The sequence below is a fragment of the Acomys minous genome (assembly GCF_964271855.1).
Source record: "Acomys minous genome assembly, chromosome: 10".
NCBI classification, from domain to species: Eukaryota; Metazoa; Chordata; class Mammalia; order Rodentia; family Muridae; genus Acomys; species Acomys minous.
This window is the reverse complement of record NC_140491.1, coordinates 119,851,784-119,871,909: the sequence shown is the minus strand read 5'-3', so window position 1 is coordinate 119,871,909 and position 20,126 is coordinate 119,851,784. Positions and strand designations below refer to the sequence as shown.

At 34.7% G+C, this 20,126-nt stretch overlaps 2 protein-coding genes across 2 annotated transcripts; both read left to right on the top strand.

Annotated features, from left to right (window-relative positions):
• Positions 1-2,312: 2,312 nt before the first annotated feature.
• On the top strand, positions 2,313-5,027 carry LOC311607354 (olfactory receptor 8K5-like; the record flags this gene model as incomplete). The annotated part of the gene is made up of 2 exons (XM_084799006.1): positions 2,313-2,358; positions 4,051-5,027. 2 exons carry the CDS (start codon positions 2,313-2,315, stop codon positions 5,025-5,027), a joined length of 1,023 nt encoding a protein of 340 aa, XP_084655132.1.
• A 5,976-nt stretch (positions 5,028-11,003) lies between these two features.
• LOC311607353 (olfactory receptor 8U3-like) lies at positions 11,004-16,926 on the top strand (the record flags this gene model as incomplete). Its single annotated transcript, XM_084799005.1, has 2 exons — positions 11,004-11,937; positions 15,962-16,926. 2 exons carry the CDS (start codon positions 11,004-11,006, stop codon positions 16,924-16,926), a joined length of 1,899 nt encoding a protein of 632 aa, XP_084655131.1.
• Between the last annotated feature and the right edge of the window lie 3,200 nt (positions 16,927-20,126).

The window sequence follows — 20,126 nt, the reverse complement described above, 5'->3', positions numbered from 1 at the left end:
AATCTTCTGATGTCATTTGCTGCACCATCGTAATGATTTATTACACTTTAAATCTTATCTTAACACCTACAGATGAGGGCAGCTACCACCCTTGAGAAATATGACAAATTTCTTAAACTTCCCTATTAATATTTTCATAAGGTTTCTCTTCAGTTATTGGCCCTGATGTTTGTCCTAAGGAGAATTTATGAATTTTTAAAATCAATTTTTCTCTTTTTTATGTTTTGAGAACATTACAGGAGTTCACTGCATTTAGATTATTTTCAAATCATGCTGTCTCCTGCAAGCCATCCCATCGTCCAGTGCAATTTGCCACTTCCTTACTATTGTTGTGATACATTGATATATAAACGTGTGTGTGTGTGCACAACATAAACAAGATTGCATAATGTTCCTTTGCTTTATCTCAGTTATAAAACCATTATCTTTGAATTGGTCAATTCAGGTGGAGACGGGGACTATAAAAATGACTTCTCCAAGTTGGTCGTGCTGACCTTCCATCTCAGTCAGATACTGATAATGTGCTAGGTTGTCACTGCTACTGCCATGTGTCTGTCTTTAATATCTTTACATTGTAGCATCTACTGTATGAAGGTTAAATAATATCAACACAAAACCTAATATTTTTATGATTGTATGATTTTTAATAAGCATTCCAGATTGTTTCTAAAATGTTGTTAGTTTCCCCAGTCATCTTACAACACATATTAAACTGCTTAAAATATTTCATTAATTTTATAGAAGGTTGGATTCATGAATGATCTAAGATTGCTAGTCTGGAAGTGCTTTCTATCTGTAGTTTCAATTATACTGTGCATTAGGATGATTACTTGGTTGTACTCTTTCCTCTATAACTATCTGGAGATGAAGTTTCTAATTGCAAACTGTGCCCATGTGTGCATAAACACTCTTCATAGTAAACTCTAATACACTAGTGAACATAATTTGATTGCCCTTGTTTAGTAGGCATCCTCTAGGCATTTATTTAAACTTTAAAATACTCTGGGATTATACAAACTATTGCTTGGCATCTCCCAGGAGAGAAATCAAAACATAATAAAATATATAAATTATCTTCACTTTTCCATGCGAAAGGGCACATGACATGCAAGATAGAGTATTCTTAGCAGGTAAAATGGCTATTATTGTCACAGATATCCACTAGGTTTCTATGACTTTGTGTGCAGTTTACCTTCAATAGCAAGGAAATAGCAAATTGTCACTTGTTATTCAGTAGTCAGTGATTCCTGACACCAAATGTAAATGGGCTAAAATATGACTTCTCTCCTCTAAATTGACAGGAAGCTTTTTATATTTTATATATTTTATAGGCTGAAGGAAAATACAAGGTGTCATTATTCTGTTCTTTATATAAAGATGCTATGTCTGTATGCACAGGATTCTTCTAACTGACAAAAATTGAGAGTAAAAAACAAACTATAAAGATATCAGTGTCTAAGTGAAATGACGAAGGTTTTGTCAGTTTCCTACAATTAGTTGCTCAGTGTCTAGGATCTGGCAATGCTACAAATGTTATTTCCTTATTAGAAAGCAAAATCGTATGGTTCTCAGTAAATATTTAAATTGACAGAAGATATGTAAGCAGCCAGTCTCATGGTAAATATAATATCTGAAAGACCTTTGATTTTCAAAGAGATCTGACAAATGTGCACACAATTTTATTATAGGGTAAAGAGTTGTTATAGAACCAAAGCATGAGATGAACCAACTGAGAGTAGAAATGTAAAAGAGCAGCTGGTTCTTCCCATAGAAATGCAAAGCTACTGAAAGGAGTGTCCTTGCTGTTTACAGACTAAAAAAGGAAATCAATACCCTCTTCTGTCCTCAGATCATGAGTAGGAACAAGTTGGAGAAGAATTGGGATCCTTGTGAGCTTTATTTAAAGATTAATGGAAAATAAAGAGCATGACAAATAAGAACAAAGTATAGTTATACATATGCATGAGGATTATCTGATGCATTAATTTACACTCTAACTAAAAAATTAAGGAAGATAAACACTTATTAAATGCTCTCATTTAATTTTGACTACCAGATTTTAAAAAGTGCAAGTTTTCAGAATAAATGTCAATATTGCTTTATATTTCAATTCTTGAGCCTATTGATCTTATACTGCCTCCTTCCATATATCTCTATAATTTTCTCTCCATTTTAGAATTTTTGAGGAATAAAGTTCTATTTATTATGCATAACAAAGTGCTCATACCTCTAATCATATACAATTTGCTTACACTAAATTGTGAAACAAGTTCAACTTATACATTTATATAATAAAAATGATAAAGAGGACAATGGTTAGAGAATTTGAGATGAAGGACATGAACATGGGGAGAGCTGGTGGGAGGAGCGAGAAGAAGGGAAGTGATGCCGTTATCCACGTTAACTGATGTAAGTTGTTTAGAGTTACAGGTTCATTGTTTCTTTATGGAAACCATGCACAGAGTTGTAGTGAGGCAACAAAGAATTGAGAACCTATCTTTATTCATGACAAAATTTAATAAATATTAATAATAATATCAACAATAATAATAACTCTTTATCCACATATGTTTTATTGCATAATCTAGTCAAATTCTGATCTTTCTGTCATTCAGCAAAGTTCTCCTTGATTAACTATAGGCTTTCCTGTCCTATTTCATATACTATAATGTAAAGAAACTCCTATTGTCTGTAATAACAGAAAGATCTATGTCATTTCTGTGAATCTTGCACATCTTTTCTATAGGATACTTTATTTATCTCCTGTAATATATTTCCAAATTAACATTTAAATATATCATATGCTAAGTAGAGCCTAAGGTTACATGTTGGCAAAAAGAGGAAGGAGGCTTGTTTAACGTGTAAGCATAGCTGTAGTTTTCAATGAAATCCTGTCTCCTAAAAAGAAGCGAGAGGAACAATACAGATGATTTCTCTATTAAAAATCTCTAATATTTTCTACAGTTCACACAAATAATTAACAGGGAGATATAGTCTATGCTTCTTATTTATAAATATATTCAACATCTTTAACGTGTGTTTAGTTAGTACTTATACAAACAATAGATGTAAGAATTTTCAGATAATCATACTCAAATAAATTTTATTCATTTCTAAAATAGTCAGCAATGACTTCTAGCATGATCAAAATAGTAATAATATCCAATGCAAGCCTGATGATCTATTAAAGTGAGGAATACTATAAGAATAGAATTGTACATGAAACACTAAGTAAGATATTAAGATTTATATTTGTTTCATTTTCTTTTTGTTTAGTTTCGGATTTTGCGCCCTGGTTGATCTCAGACTAATAGTCACTTCCAGTTACCTTCTCTTGATCTAAAGTTATAGACATGTGAGACGCTCCTATATGAACACTGAGTGCTAGTATTAAAATTTTATAAATCATTGCCTTATATTTCCATTGTAGTCATGTCAGCCATGCATCTGTCATAAGCCTATCTGTCATCTACCTATCTATCTATTAATCTATCTATCTATCTATATCTATCTATTCATGCATTGTTTCTATATATAATTTATGAACAGGATAACTATAATCTGTTTTCACATGGATCTAGCACTTACCTAGATATCCATCTCTATGTTTCACAGGATCAAAGAGATATTATCATGTGTATTATTGAGGAAATGATATTGGATATACGGAAAAGCAATGAGGCTTATTTGGCTTCAATTCATTAGCACCAATAGTAGCAATGCTTATCTTCCTATTACTAATAAAATGAATATGAGGGTAAAATTATTTGGTGAATGAAACCACACATAATTAATACACTCAGTCTATCTTTGAACTGATATGTATGAAACAAACCATTTAATAACAATGAACTTACACTGACATGTCATAATTTTTTAATTTTAAATACATGTTATTTATATTTACACGGTATTCTAGAGTCTGAAATTTGGAAAGTAGAGCTTCCAATATTTATTAAACCATTAGAATTAGATATTAATCAGTTTTCTATGAGCCATTGAAAGTAACTTTTCATCATGTTTTAAATGTGCTTGAATGGTTCTATGAAGAAGCTGATAGCCATTGTGTATCTTTTCAGAAGGTAGAAATGAGCCAGAGGAACGCAACAGTGCCATCTGAATTCATTCTGGCAGAAATCATACACAATCCTGAGCTGCAGCTTCTGCTCTTGGCAGCCTTCCTGGTCATCTACGGAGTCGCCATGATAGGCAACCTGAGCCTCATCATTTTGACCAAGCTGGACTCTCATCTTCACACACCTATGTATTATTTTATCAGACACTTGTCTTTTATTGATCTTGCTAACTCTACTGTCATTTACCCCAAGACGATGGTGAATATAGCGATGAATCAAAATGTCATTTCCTATTATGGCTGTGCAATACAGATGGCATTCTACACTGTTTTCATTATCTGTGAACTTTTTATATTGTCTTCAATGGCCATTGATCGCTATGTGGCCATCTGCAATCCTCTGCTCTACAGTGTGATCATGTCTGAGAGACGCTGCTTTGCACTGGTGAGCATCCCGTATCTCCATAGTATCCTCCAGTCCTTGGTGATAACTAGTAATGTTTTTACATCGGCTTTCTGTGGATCTGTTATTCGCCATTTCTACTGTGACAATGTCCCTGTGTTACCATTACTGTGTTATAGAACACGGGATATAGAATTGATGATCATATTATTTGCAACATTTAATTTGATCTCCTCCCTCTTCATTATCTTAGTCTCTTACCTTCTGATTGTACTGGCCATATTTGGGATGCATTCGGCCGAGGGAAGAAAAAAGGCCTTCTTGACATGCGGTTCTCATCTGACAGTTGTGGTGATATTTTATGTGCCTCTGCTTTCCATGTACTTACAGCCCAAATCCACCCACTCCCTTGAATCAGAGAAAAAAGCCTCTGTGTTTTATACTTTAGTGGTTCCCATGCTTAATCCCTTGATCTACAGCTTTAGAAACAAAGAAGTGAAAAATGCCGTCATGAGACTCTTTAAGAACCGATGTAAACTATGTACTTAATATTTAATATGGAATGTTTTAATAAAATGTGATAAAGCAAATTTAAGTCAGTACCACAATTTTATGTTAGTATTACTGCACAGTAAAAAAATAAACATTGTCATGACATATAGAACATTAAAGTGTATACTTTGTAGTCTCACAAAATACTTCTTAGATGATAGAACTCCACTGTCACATCACCCACTCAACATTTCTTGCTATTGATTTATTTTATGTTTAGCATTTCCTCTAAACTAATATTATGTAAATGGAACTCAGGATTCACTAGATGTCATGCACTGTGTTTGACTGATTGCTTTCCGTGGATTTCATTGGCTTATTTTGTCTTTGGGTTTAGACATTTTTCTGCATGATCTGATTTTAACTGTAGATTTTGAACCTAAAATTACCGTAAACACCATTGATGTCCTATGCACTGCCTTATTTGAAAACCATATATCTTTAATTTGTCTGTTTTTCTGTGCTAATGACATTTTAAACTTAATTAGACAATTATTTATTTTTTAGAAAGTAATTATAGTTGGTCTACACAACACATTATTTATGGCCTTTTATTTTCTGAATGTCATGCATTTTCAGTTATTTCTGGTCTCATTTTATTCTTTAAAATATCTCAAGTCTGTGGTTACTTTTAGAATTTTGTAGATCTCCACTGATTACTTACAAAATCATCAGAGGAGTTACCAGAGGATTATGTGTTTACCAGTTTACAGAAATAGAACACACAACACACACACACACAAATGCACACACACACACATACACACACTCTCACTCACTCACTCACTCACTTTAATCCCCTCCCTCAACACACATACACCATGACCAAGGTTACTTCTCTTAGAATTGATTCTGTTGTTATAATTTTGGGGGGCTTGGTGAATTTGTTGATAAAGAGTTTATATTCTTTGTAACATGTGCTCAATAGGAATATCTGTGCATTTGTTATGGATGTAAATTAGCAATTGATCAGAAGTTTTTCTGTTTCTCCAAAAGTGAATGAAACCGTCTGTTATTTGTTGGTGTATTTGTAGATCTCTTGATCAACATTAGTAACATATGACATGTCCTCCAATCATGAGTTTCCAGTTAATAGCTATGTTCATTTTAGTGAGAAGGGCTCACAAAGGCTAACTATATTTGAATACCAAGTCCTCACTGGTGGGACTCTTTGGCAAAGATCAGGAGATGTGGCCTTACTGAAGGAGGTGTGTGACTAGGGGCTTGCGTTGTGGTTTCTAAACATGTAATGACGCACATTTACCTTCTCCTGCCTGCTGTGAACCCACATGTGAGCTCTGTTGTTGCTCTAGCACCCTGCCCACATGCCTGCAGCCATGCTCCCACCATCACAGCCATGGGATGGAAGGCTCCAATAAACTCTTCTTTGTATGAGCATCTTGGTTGTGGTATTTTTTTTTACATCAGTTTGAAAATAACTAAGAGAATAACCAACTATGAGAAACTTCATGTCCTAGGCTGGTATTTCTTTACAGCTGAAGTAATATCTGAAATCATGTAGGTGCTGGTGTATCTGCTTAAGCCTTCATGTTCTGGTTTAGTACCCACGACCAGCCTCACGAACAGAATGGAACCAACCCCTCAGTGCAGGCAAATTCATATGCTCAGTTTTAAAACTGAATAGATCCAGGAAATCACATATCTGTGGCAAATAACAGCTCTCTAATAAAAAATGCCCACTCAATATTATGGAAGCCATGTGTGGTTCTGTCAATGTGATCTGCTTCTCAGATGTACTGAGGTCATATAACTGAAAAAGAATCTTCTCTTATCCTTTGCTGCACCATCATAATGATTTCCCACACTTTAAATCTTAACTTAATACCTATAAAGAAGTACAGCTACCATCTTTCAGAAATATGACGAATTTCTTAAACTTCCCTTTGAACATCTTTGTAAGGTTCCTCTTTACTTATTGGCTTAAATGTTTGTCCTAAGGAGAGATTTAATTTTTACAATCAATTTTTTTCTTTATATATATTTTTTTGAGACCTTCATATGAGTTCACTGCATTTGTATTATTCACAAATCCTAATTTCTCTTTCAAGCCGTCCCATCATCAGGAAAACCTCTGAAATTTATGACTTCCTTATTTTTGGAATAAATGTGTCTATGCACAACATAAACAGGATTTGCATAAGATTATTGTCCTTTATCTCAGTTATAAAACTATTTTCTTAGAGTTATTCAATTCTGGTGAAGAGAGGGTTTATAAAAAATAATTTATTCATGCTGGTAGTGCTGACCTTCCATCTCAGTCAGATCCTGATAATTTGTTAGGTTGTCAGTGCTACAGCCATGTGTCTGTCTTTAATACCCTGCATTGTAGCATCTATGTATGAAGGTTAAATAATATCAGCATAAAACCTAATATTTTTATGATTGTACAATTCTTAATAAGCACTCCAGATTGTTTCTATTATGTTGTTAATTTCCCAAGTCATGTTAAAATACATATTTAACTGCTTAACAATAATTGGGTCATTTTATTGGAGGTTGGATTCATGGATGATCTCAGACTTCTAGTCTGGAAGTGGCTCCTATCTGTGTTTCAATTACCCTGTGCATTAGGATGATTACTGGGTTGTATTCTCTCCTCTACTAACTATTGGAGATGAAGTTTCTAATTGCAAACTGTGCCCATGTGTGCATAAACACTCTTCATAGTAAACTCTAATACACCAGTGAACATAATTTGATTGCCCTTGTTTAGTAGGCATCCTCTAGGCATTTATTTAAACTTTAAAATGCTCTGGGATTATACAAACTATTGCTTGGCATCTCCCAGGAGAGAAACTCAAAACATAATAAAATATATAAATTATCTTCACTTTTCCATGCGAAAGGGCACATGACATGCAAGATAGAGTATTCTTAGCAGGTAAAATGGCTATTATTGTCACAGATATCCACTAGGTTTCTATGACTTTGTGTGCAGTTTACCTTCAATAGCAAGGAAATAGCAAATTGTCACTTGTTATTCAGTAGTCAGTGATTCCTGACACCAAATGTAAATGGGCTAAAATATGACTTCTCTCCTCTAAATTGACAGGAAGCTTTTTATATTTTATATATTTTATAGGCTGAAGGAAAATACAAGGTGTCATTATTCTGTTCTTTATATAAAGATGCTATGCCTGTATGCACAGGATTCTTCTAACTGACAAAAATTGAGAGTAAAAAAGAGAAACTATAAAGATATCAGTGTCTAAGTGAAATGACGAAGGTTTTGTCAGTTTCCTACAATTAGTTGCTCAGTGTCTAGGATCTGGCAATGCTACAAATGTTATTTCCTTATTAGAAAGCAAAAATCGTATGGCTCTCAGTAAATATTTAAATTGACAGAAGATATGTAAGCAGCCAGTCTCATGGTAAATATAATATCTGAAAGACCTTTGATTTTCAAAGAGATCTGACAAATGTGCACACAATTTTATTATAGGGTAAAGAGTTTTTATAGAACCAAAGCATGAGATGAACCAACTGAGAGTAGAAATGTAAAAGAGCAGCTGGTTCTTCCCATAGAAATGCAAAGCTACTGAAAGGAGTGTCCTTGCTGTTTACAGACTAAAAAAGAAAATCAATACCCTCTTCTGGCCTGAGATCATGAAGGGGAACAAGATGGAGAAAAACTGGGATCCTTCTGATCTTCATTTAAAGATGAATGGAAAATAAAGAGGATGACAATTAAGAACAAAGTATAGTTACACATATGCATGAGTACTCTCTGATGCATTAATTTGTACTCTAAGTTAAAAATTAAGGAAGATAAACACTTATTAAATGTTCTCACTTAATTTTGGCTACCAAATATTAAAAAGTGCAAGTTTTCAGAATAAATGTTAATATTGCATTAAATTGCAATTCCTGAGCATATTGATCTTATACTTCCTCCTGGCATATATGTCTATAATTTTCTCTCTTTTTTAGAATTTTTGAGTTTAACTTCCAATTTTTTATGCATAACAAAGTGTTCATACCTCTAACCATATACAATTTACTTACTAAATTTACTTACTAAATCGCGAGACAAGTTCAACTTATACGTTTATATAACAATAGTGATAAAGAGGACAATGGTTAGAGAATTTGAGATGAAGGACATGAACATGGGGAGAGCTGGTGGGAGGAGCGAGAAGAAGGGAAGTGATGCCGTTATCCACGTTAACTGATGTAAGTTGTTTAGAGTTACAGGTTCATTGTTTCTTTATGGAAACCATGCACAGAGTTGTAGTGAGGCAACAAAGAATTGAGAACCTATCTTTATTCTTGACAAAATTTAATAAATATTAATAATAATATCAACAATAATAATAATTCTTTTTCCACATATGTTTTATTGCATGATCTGTTCAAACTCTGATCTTTCTGTCACTCAAAGTTCTACTTGTTAACCATAGGCTTTCCTGTTTTATCTCACATAATATAATAACTAAAAAAAAAAAAACTCCTATTGCCTATAGTATCAAAAAGATTCTTGTCAATTCTGTGAATCTTGCATATCTTGTCTATGGTATATTTTATTTATCCCTTGCAATATTTTTCCTAAATAACATTTAAACATATTATACACTAGGTAGAGCCTAAGGTTAAGTGTTGGCAAAAGTGGGGAAAGAGGCTTGTTCAAAGTAAACATAACTGTCTCCTAAATAGAGGGCAGTGCAACAGTACAGATACTTTCTCCATTACAAATCCTCTGATATAATCTACACTTCCTACAAATGATTAACATGGAGACATAGTCTTTTAGTCTTATTTATACTTATATCCAGCATCTGTACCGTGTGTTAAAGTTTGACCTGTACAAACAATAGATGTTAGAATTTTCAGATAATCATACTCAAGTAAATTTTATTCATTTCTAAAAGTATTCAACGATGAATTTTTGCATGTCTAAAATAGTAATAATATTCAATGCAAACCTAATATCTCTATTTTAATTAGGATATCTATAGGATACGACCTGTACATGACACATTAAGTGGGATATAAACATTTATAATTGTTTCATTTTCTTTTTGTTTAGTTCTGAGTTTTGGAGACAAGACCACACTGTGTAGCCCTGGTTGATCTCAGACTAACAGTCACTTCCAGGCATCTCCTCTTGATCTAAAGTTATAGACGTGTGAGCCACTCCAGATGAACCCGGGGTCCTCTTGCGAAAATTTTATGAATTTTTGCCTTCTATTTCTATTGCAGTCATGTCTGCCATAGAGCTATCATAAATCTATCTATCTAGGTTCCAAGCTATCTATCTATCTACTATCTATCTATCATCTATCTATCTATCATCTATCTATCTATCTATCTATCTATCTATCTATCTATCATCTATCTAATTACTGTCTGTCAATATAACACTATCATCTATCTATAATATGACAGTAGCCTATATGGACAGGTATCTACCACTTACCAAGAATACGAATATTATAATTCATAGAATCAAAGAGATATTATATATAATATATATACAAAATTCATAGAATCAAAGAGATACATCACCTGTCTTATTGAGGAAAAGATATTGGATATAGTGAGATGCATTGAAGCTTATTTGGCTTCAATGAATTAACAGCAAAGGATACATACCTTCCTATTACTAATAAAAATGAATATGGAGTGTAAAATATTTGGTGAATGAAACCAAGCATAATAAATACACTCAGTCTATCTTTGCAATTTTATGTATGAAACATACCATTTAATAACAATGAGTTTATAGTCACATGTCATAATTATTAAAATTTATATATATGGTATTTATACTTACATTGTATTCTAAAGTCTGCCATTGGAAAGCAGAGCTTCTCATATTTATTAAACCTTTAGAATTAGATATTAATCAGTTTTCTATGAGCCATTGAAAGTAACTTTTCATCATTTTTAAATGTGCTTGAATGGTTCTATGCAGAAGTTGATAACCATTGTGTGTCTTTTCAGAAGGTGGAAATGAGCCAGAGGAACTCAACAGTGCCATCTGAATTTATTCTGGCAGAAATCACACACAAGCCTGAGCTGCAGCTTCTGCTCTTGGCGGCCTTCCTGGTCATCTACGGAGTTGCCCTGATAGGCAACCTGACGCTCATCATTTTGACCAAGCTGGACTCTCGCCTGCACACACCCATGTATTATTTTATCAGACACTTGTCTTTCATTGACCTTGGTAACTCTACTGTCATTTACCCCAAGATGATGGTGAATATAGCGATGAATCAAAATGTCATTTCCTATTATGCTTGTGCAACACAGATGGCGTGCTACCTTGTTTTCATTATCTGTGAACTTTTTATATTGTCCTCGATGGCCTATGATCGCTATGTGGCCATCTGCAATCCTCTGCTCTACAGTGTGATCATGTCTGAGAGACGCTGCTTTGCGCTGGTGAGCATCCCATACATCTACAGTGTCTTCGAGGCTGTGATGTTAACTACTAAGATTTTTACCTCGACTTTCTGTGGTTTTAATGTCCTTAGCCATTTCTACTGTGATGACGCCCCCATGTTACTGTTACTGTGTTCAAATGCACGGCAGATAGAACTCATGATCATATTATTTTGTGCATTTAATTTGATCTCCTCCCTCTTCATTATCTTAGTCTCTTACCTTCTGATTGTACTGGCCATATACGGGATGCATTCGGCCGAGGGAAGAAAAAAGGCCTTCTTGACTTGTGGTTCTCATCTGACAGTCGTGGTAATATTTTATGTGCCTCTGCTCTTCGTGTACTTAAAACCTAAATCCACCCACTCCTCTGAAACAGATAATATAGCCTCTGTGTTTTTTACTTTAGTGATTCCCATGATTAATCCCATGATCTACAGCTTTAGAAACAAAGAAGTGAAAAATGCCGTACTAAGACTCTTTAACAAACGATGTAAACTGTGTACTTAATATTTAATATGGAATGTTTTAATAAAATGTGATAAAGGAAATATAAGTCAATACCACAACTTTATGTTAGTATTTGATGCACAGAAAACAACATTGAGATGACCTATAGAACATAAGAATGTATACTTTGTAGTCTCACAAAATACTTCTTAGATGAAAGAACTCCATTGTCATTTCCCCCACACAACATTGCTTGCTATTGATTCAATATGTGTTTAGCATTTCCTATGAAATAATATTTTGTGAATGGGAACTCAGGTTTAACTATATGTCTATGCAATGATTTGGTTGATTGCTTTGCATGGATTTCTTTGTGCATTTTCTCTTGTGAGTTTCGACATTTTTCTGCATGATCTGATTTTAGCTTTATATTTTGAACCTAAAATTACTGTAAACACTATTGATGTCCTATAGACCGCCTGTCTTTGAACACCATGTATCTTTAATTTGTCTGCTTTTCTGTGCTAATGACATATTAAATTTAATTAGACACTTATTTATTTTTGAAAGTAATTATAGATGGTCTACGCTAGGCATTATTTATGGCCCTTTTATTTTTTTCTGAATGTCATGCATTTGTAGTTATTTCTCGTCCCGTTTATTCTTTAAAATATCTCACATCTGTGGTTACTTTCACTATTTTGTAGATCTCTACTGATTACTTACAAGATCATCAGAAGAATTATCAGAGGAATATGTTTTTACCAGTTTACAAAAATATCACCACAACACACACACACACACACACACACACACACACACACACACACACACACACCCTTTAATACCCTGTTCCAATGAACAAACACCACCACTAGGTTTACTTCTCTTAGTATTGTTTCTATTGCTATTATTTTTGTGGCTTGGTGAATTTGTTGATAAAGAGTTTATATTCATTGTAACATGTGCTCAATAGGAATATCTGTGCATTTGTTACGGATGTAAATTAGTAATTGATCAGAAGTTTTTCTGTTTCTCCAAAAGTGAATGAAACCGTCTGTTATTTGTTGGTGTATTTGTAGATCTCTTGATCAACATTAGTAAACTCTGACATATCCTCCAATCATGAGTTTCCAATTAATAGTCACTGTGGTTTTAGTGAGAAGGGCTCACAAAGGCTAATTATATTTGAATACCAGGTCCTCACTGGTGGGACTCTTTGGCAAAGATCAGGAGATGTGGCCTTACTGAAGGAGGTGTGTGACTAGGGGCTTGCGTTGTGGTTTCTAAACATGTAATGACGCACATTTACCTTCTCCTGCCTGCTGTGAACCCACATGTGAGCTCTGTTGTTGCTCTAGCACCCTGCCCACATGCCTGCAGCCATGCTCCCACCATCACAGCCATGGGATGGAAGGCTCCAATAAACTCTTTTTTGTATGAGCATCTTGGTTGTGGTATTTTTCACATCAGTAAGAAAGCAACTAATAAAATAACCAACTATGAGAAACTTCATGTCCTAGGCTGGTATTTCTTTACAGCTGGAGTAATATCTGAAATCACGTAGGTGCTGGTGTATCTGCTTAAGCCTTCATGTTCTGGTTTAGTACCGACGAACCATCCTCACAAAGAGAATAGAACCAACCTTCCAAGTGCAAGCAAATTCATATGCTCAGTTTTAAAACTGAAAAGATCCAGGAAGTCAAATATCTGTGGCAAATAACAGCTCTCTAATAAAAAATGTCTCCTCAATATTATGGAAGCCATGTGTGGTTCTGTCAATGTGATCTGCTTCACAGATCTACTGAGGTCATATACCTGAAAAAGAATCTTCTATTGTTACTTTAGTGCAGGATCATAATGCTTTACTACATTTTAAACCTCATCTTAATACCTCTATAGAAATGCAGCTACCATCTTTCAGAAGTATGATAAATTTCAAATTTCCCCTTGAACATCTTTGTAAGGTTCCTCTTTAGTTATTGGCCCAGATATTTGTCCTAAGGATAATTTATAAATTTTTAATATCAATTATTCTTTTTATATTTTGTGAACTTTATATGAGTTCACTGCATTTGCATTATTGACAATCCCTCTTTCCCTTGCAGTCCATCCCTTCATCCAGATAACCTCTGAAATTCATGACAACCTTATTGTTGTTGTAATACATATACATATATATGTGTGTGTGTGTGAACGCACAACATAAACTAGATTGCATAATATTCTTTTGCTTTATCTCAGGTATAAGACTATTTCCTATGAATTAGTCAATTAAGATGAAGACAAGGATTATAAAAATGACTTCTCTAAGCTGGTAGTGCTAACCTTCTATCTCAGTCGGATCCTGAAATTTTGATAGGTTGTCACTGCTACTGCCATGTGTCTGTCTTTCATACCCTCACATTGTAGCATCTAATGTACTTAGCTTAAATTATATCAACATAAATCTTATTATCTTTATGATTGGGTAACTTATTAATAAGCACTCCAGATTGTTTCTAATATGTTGTTAATTTCTCAATCATACTAAAACACATATTAAACTGCTCAAAAATATTTGAGTCATTTTATAGGAGGATGGATTCGTGGATGATCTCCGACTTGTAGTCTGGAAGTGCCTCATATTTGTAGTTTCATTTACCCTGTGTATTAGGATGATTACTGTGTTGTACTCTCTCCTCTATAACTATCTGGAGATGAAGTTTCAAATTGTAAGAAATGCATACATGTGTATGCACATTTTTCATTGTAAACTATAATACACTAATGAAGATAAATTGATTGCTCTTGTTTATTACATATCCTCTAGACACTTATTTAAACCTTGAAGTGCTCTGGGATTATTCAATATATTGCTTTTCATCTCCCAAGGGAGAACATCAAAACATAAAAAAATATATAAATTATCTTCACTTTTCCATGCTAAAGGGCACATGACATGAAAGATAGACGATACTTAGCAGGTAAAATGACTATTATGTGTCACATATACACATCATGTGTCAATGACATTATGTACAGTTTACCTTGAATGGCAAGGAAATAGCAAATTGTCATTTGTTATTCAATAGTCAGTGATGCCTGACACCAAATGTAAATGGGCTAAAATATGACTTCTCTCCTTTGAATTGACATGAAACTTTTTATATTTTATATATTTTATAGGCTGAAAGAACATATATTCTTAAAATGTCATTATTCTGTTCTTTATATAAAGATGTTATGTCGGTACGCGCAAGTTTCCTCTAACTGACAAAACTGAGAGTAAAAACAGAAACTATAAAGATATCAATGTCTAAGTGAAATGACCAAGATTTTATCCGTTTCCTATAATTAGTTGCTCAGTGTCAAGGATCTAGAAATGCTATAGATGTTATTTTCTTATTAGAAAGCAAAAATCATATGATATTAAGATTTATATTTGTTTCATTTTCTTTTTGTTTAGTTCTGGGTTTTGGAGACAAGACCACACTGTGTATCCCTGGTTGATCTCAGACTAATAGTCACTTCCAGGCACCTTCTCTTGTTCTAAAGTTATAGACGTTGTGAGACGCTCCAGATGAACCCGGAGTCCTCTTGTTAAAATTTTATAAATCATTGCCTTATATTTCTATTGCAGTCATGTCTGCCATGCATTAGTCATAAATCAATCATCTATCTATCTATCTATCTCTTTTTACAATATAATTAAAATCTATTTACACATTTATCTAGCACTTACCTAGATATCTATCTCTATGTTTCATTGGATCAAAGAGATATTATCACCTGTATTTTTGAGGAAAGGTTATTGGATATAGTGAGATGCGTTGAAGCATATTTGGCTTCAGTGCAATAGCAGCAATACATGCTTACCTTCATATTATAAATAAAAATTAATAGGGAGTCTATCTTTGCAATTATATGCATAAAACACATCATTTAATAACATGAGTTTATATTTACAAGTCATAATTTTTTATATTTAAATATACTTATTTATACTTACATGATATTCTAAAATCTGCCAGTTAATTTCTAAGATATCTGTTGACAGGACTCTTGTCTCTCTTTTGAACAGCCTTTCTAATAAGCCAGGATGGGAAAACACAACCTCACAGTGGTGACTGAATTTATCCTGATGGGCATCACTGACCGCCCTGAGCTGCAGGTACCATTGTTTGGGCTGTTCCTCATCATCTATCTGATCTCGCTGGTGGGCAACTTGGGCATGATCATCCTTACCACAGTGGACCCCAGGCTGAAAACACCCATGTACTTCTTTCTCAGACACCTGGCTATCACAGATCTTGGTTATTCTACATCCGTGGGACCCAAAATGTTAGTAAATTTTGTTGTGGATCAAAATACAATATCATTTAAACTTTGTGCTACACAGCTTGCTTTCTTTCTTGTATTCATTGTTAGTGAGCTTTTTATTCTGTCTGCAATGTCCTATGACCGCTACGTGGCCATCTGTAAGCCTCTGCTCTATACTGTCATCATGTCACACAGGGTATGCTGGGTGCTCGTGGCAATTCCTTATCCTTATTGCATGTTTGTTTCTCTTCTTGTCACAATTAAGATTTTCACTTTATCTTTCTGTGGCTACAATGTTATCAGTCATTTCTACTGTGACAGTCTCCCCTTGTTACCCCTGCTGTGCTCAGACACCCATGAAGTTGAGCTGATAATTCTACTTTTAGCAGCCTTTGATTTGATTTTCTCTCTTCTGGTTGTCCTTGTGTCTTATCTACTAATCCTCATAGCCATTCTGAGGATGAACTCAGCTGAGGGCAGGTGGAAGGCTTTCTCCACCTGTGGGTCCCACCTCACAGTGGTCACTGTCTTCTATGGAACTTTGATATTTATGTATGTGCAGCCCCATTCCAGCCACTTTTTTGACACTGATAAAGTGGCTTCCATATTCTATACTCTGGTTATTCCCATGTTGAATCCCTTGATCTACAGCTTAAGGAACAAAGATGTAAAATATGCACTGAAAAGGACATTGAATAATTTGCATAAATTATTTTCTTTGAATTTTCATAAAATGTAAATATCACTAATTAAATGCTTGTTTCACCTACATTCAGAAAACATAAGAAAACAATATTACCAATGTGAGTTTATACAATGTATTATATTCATATCACATTATTTTAACTGCTATACGTAGAGAATAATGAAAACAAATTTCAAAATAAATTAATTAATCTTTTGCATATTAAGTTAATTTTACACAAATATGAAGAGATTACAAGCACACACATCAACACCTAAATACACACACAAACACACACACATTAACATTAAGGAGTGTGAAACAATTATAAGTCATGAGAAATAATGAGAATATACATACATGTATATGAATATATATAAAGTTTATTGGAGGTTATAACCTGTTGGAATAAAGCTCAAGTTTCCTGTTCCTGTGGTGTTCACTGGACTCTGCAACTGCTTTCTCTTAGACTTAGCCTTCACTTTTCAAAATAGTTATTTTATTTGTACTCTATAGTATTCATTTACATAAAATAGAATTCTCGTGGCTTTGAAGAAATGACTATCGCAGACATTATCACCACATTGCTTCTTCATCAATACTTTCATTTTAACACATATTTCTGTTACCTGTAACTCACTAATCCAAAGATCCTAACTGTCCCTTGTTCTTGTCTCACCCAACTCATTTTCCTGACAATCATGAATGTAACATTTATGATCAGTACTCTAAAGCCATTCATAACTATACTGTGCTTGTATTCCTGTTGCTGGCCCTATTAGTTATCTATCTGCCCAGTAATAGAGGTTTGTAAAAATTATCCACATTGGTATGTTAAACCCTAAGTAAAGTGTATGTTTTCTATATTTCTGTAAAAAAGACCACATTGAAATAATTTTTGTATCTTTTCCATATGTTTATATATCTCATTATCAAACATTATACAACTATGATTTCACTGATTCTCATTAGTTGACAATCTCAATGTACTAGCCAGTTCCTGAGTCACAAATCAAGTAATAGTATATATTTCACTTATTTCTCTTTTCTCATGTGATGGTTTTAAGTCCCCTGAGTTACAGTGAGTCTGATATGTAATTGTTCAAAGTCATTTTCTACATTTTCCAATGCAAAAAGGTTACTTTTAAGTAAACAAACATTTTATTTTTGAGAACTTGTTACTAGATTTCTTAGCAGTATTATGTTATATTAGTTCTTCAAGCTAAAAAGAAGCAATGTAACAAATTAATTCCAAATGGTGTAGGGACAAAAATAGTAGAACTGACCTAAATTTTTAAAATAGGTGACTACATGGGCTGGCACAATTTGATATTTCATTATTAAAATGGTTTTTTCATGTCTTTGAGACAAGCCCACACTAGAACCCAGATCATCACAGAACTCACTATGTAATGCATGTTTGAGAAAATGTACAGCATTCTCCTTTTTTCACCTTTCAAGTACTATGATTACATGCCTTAGTCTTAGCTCTAACAGTGGTTGGGGTTTCTTTTCAAAATATCTTAGTATTTTTTTCTTCATATGCATTCATTAAAAATAATTTTAGGAGCCAAAGACATATCGCAGCAATTAAGAACTCTTACAGAGCATGCAAAGGACTTGAGTTCAGTTTCCCGAATTTATACTGGCAAAATCACAGTGGTCTATAATTCCAGTTAGAGAGCATCTGTCTTCTGTAGGAACTTAAACACAGATAGTGATCTTAAGCTTTGCGTACAACACACACACACACACACACACACACACACACACACACACAATAAATAATTCTTTTTAAAATTCTATATGCACCCAATACAAGTTTAAAGAGTAATGTCACTGTTAACACACAAAGTACATTATCCAATAGACTTAAATAGTGTCAGTTTACATTTATCTTTAAGATAGTCAGACTACTAAGGGACTCCAGGTAACATTATTGAGTAACATATGTCAGACAGACAAGAAACGATGTTAGAAGAAATGAACGTTAGTAGTAAAAATGTACCAAGAAAAATAATGATATGGAGGATAAGAAGGAAGATTTGAAGAATAAGACCAAGAAAAACAGGAGGAGGAGGAGGAGGTGGTGGTGGTGAAGGAGGAGGAGGAGAAGGAAGACGAGGAGGAGGAGGAGAAAGACAAGGAGGAGGAAGAGGAGGAGGAGGTCTAGGGAGCAGAGGGTTGGAGCCTGTGAAACTGACTGAAGAGAACAACCCAGGAAATTGGGGAGGATCAGAACCAGCCAGCCCACCGCATCACAACTAGACATACCCTGAGTTCAGGCGTCACAGGCTTTGAGCACCCACATTGATCAGAACACTGGAGCCATGTGCAGGGCCCCTGGGGAACCAAGAATACGCACAATGAAGCCAGTGAGTGAAAAGGCTGCTCAATCCAAAATACTGACTTGGGAACTTCTCATTCTCAGCCCCGCCCCCACCACCGCCAACCTCCAGCAGCCGAAGTCTGGGCCTCTGCTCAGGAATCAGGAACTGCTGGCCACCTGCACCCTTCACATAGTAGAGCTCAGTACAGAGCCCCGTCGGGGAGCAGAGGAGCACATGTAGCCAACGCAGGGAAACTAATGAGAGAACAGGCTACTGCATGTGAAACACGGAATTTTGTGCTTCTCAGACAGAAGGGGACAGCTGGGTGGTTGAAGCCAGCCCCTGGTTCCGGAGCCACGAACTGTAAATGCCTTGCTCTCTTCACTTAGGAGATCCTCAAGAACAGCATTTGGATCCCATATACAAGGTTCTCTGGTCCAAGCCACTGTTGTACTGTGCTGCTGATCCCCCTGAAGAGACCAAGTAGTCAGAGGAGCCCTACTGATCCTGGATCCTAGGTGTTAGAGCTCAATTGAATTTAAGTTTCAGGAGGACAGTATCTGCTAAGCCTGTAAACCAACTATCAGCCTTCTGAAGGGGCTCGTCCCGTTGACTGCCAGCTTAGAAAACCAGAGTTCCCCCAGCAGGTGGCTAAAGGAGTAATAACACAAACAATAAAAACCAGGACGGCATTGCTCCACCAAAAATTTCAATGCAGCTGAGTCTCAGAGAAATGACCTTAAAGTTATGCTTGTGCACTTATTTGAGAAATATAAAAAGGAAATTTTTCCTTTTTCCAACAATTACAGCAAAATACAAAGAAAATGAATAGAGACCATCAAGGACAAACAGGAAACCACAAAGAAACAGAGGAATAAAATGATTAAAGATGTTTAAGGAATGAAAATGGAATTAGAATCAATT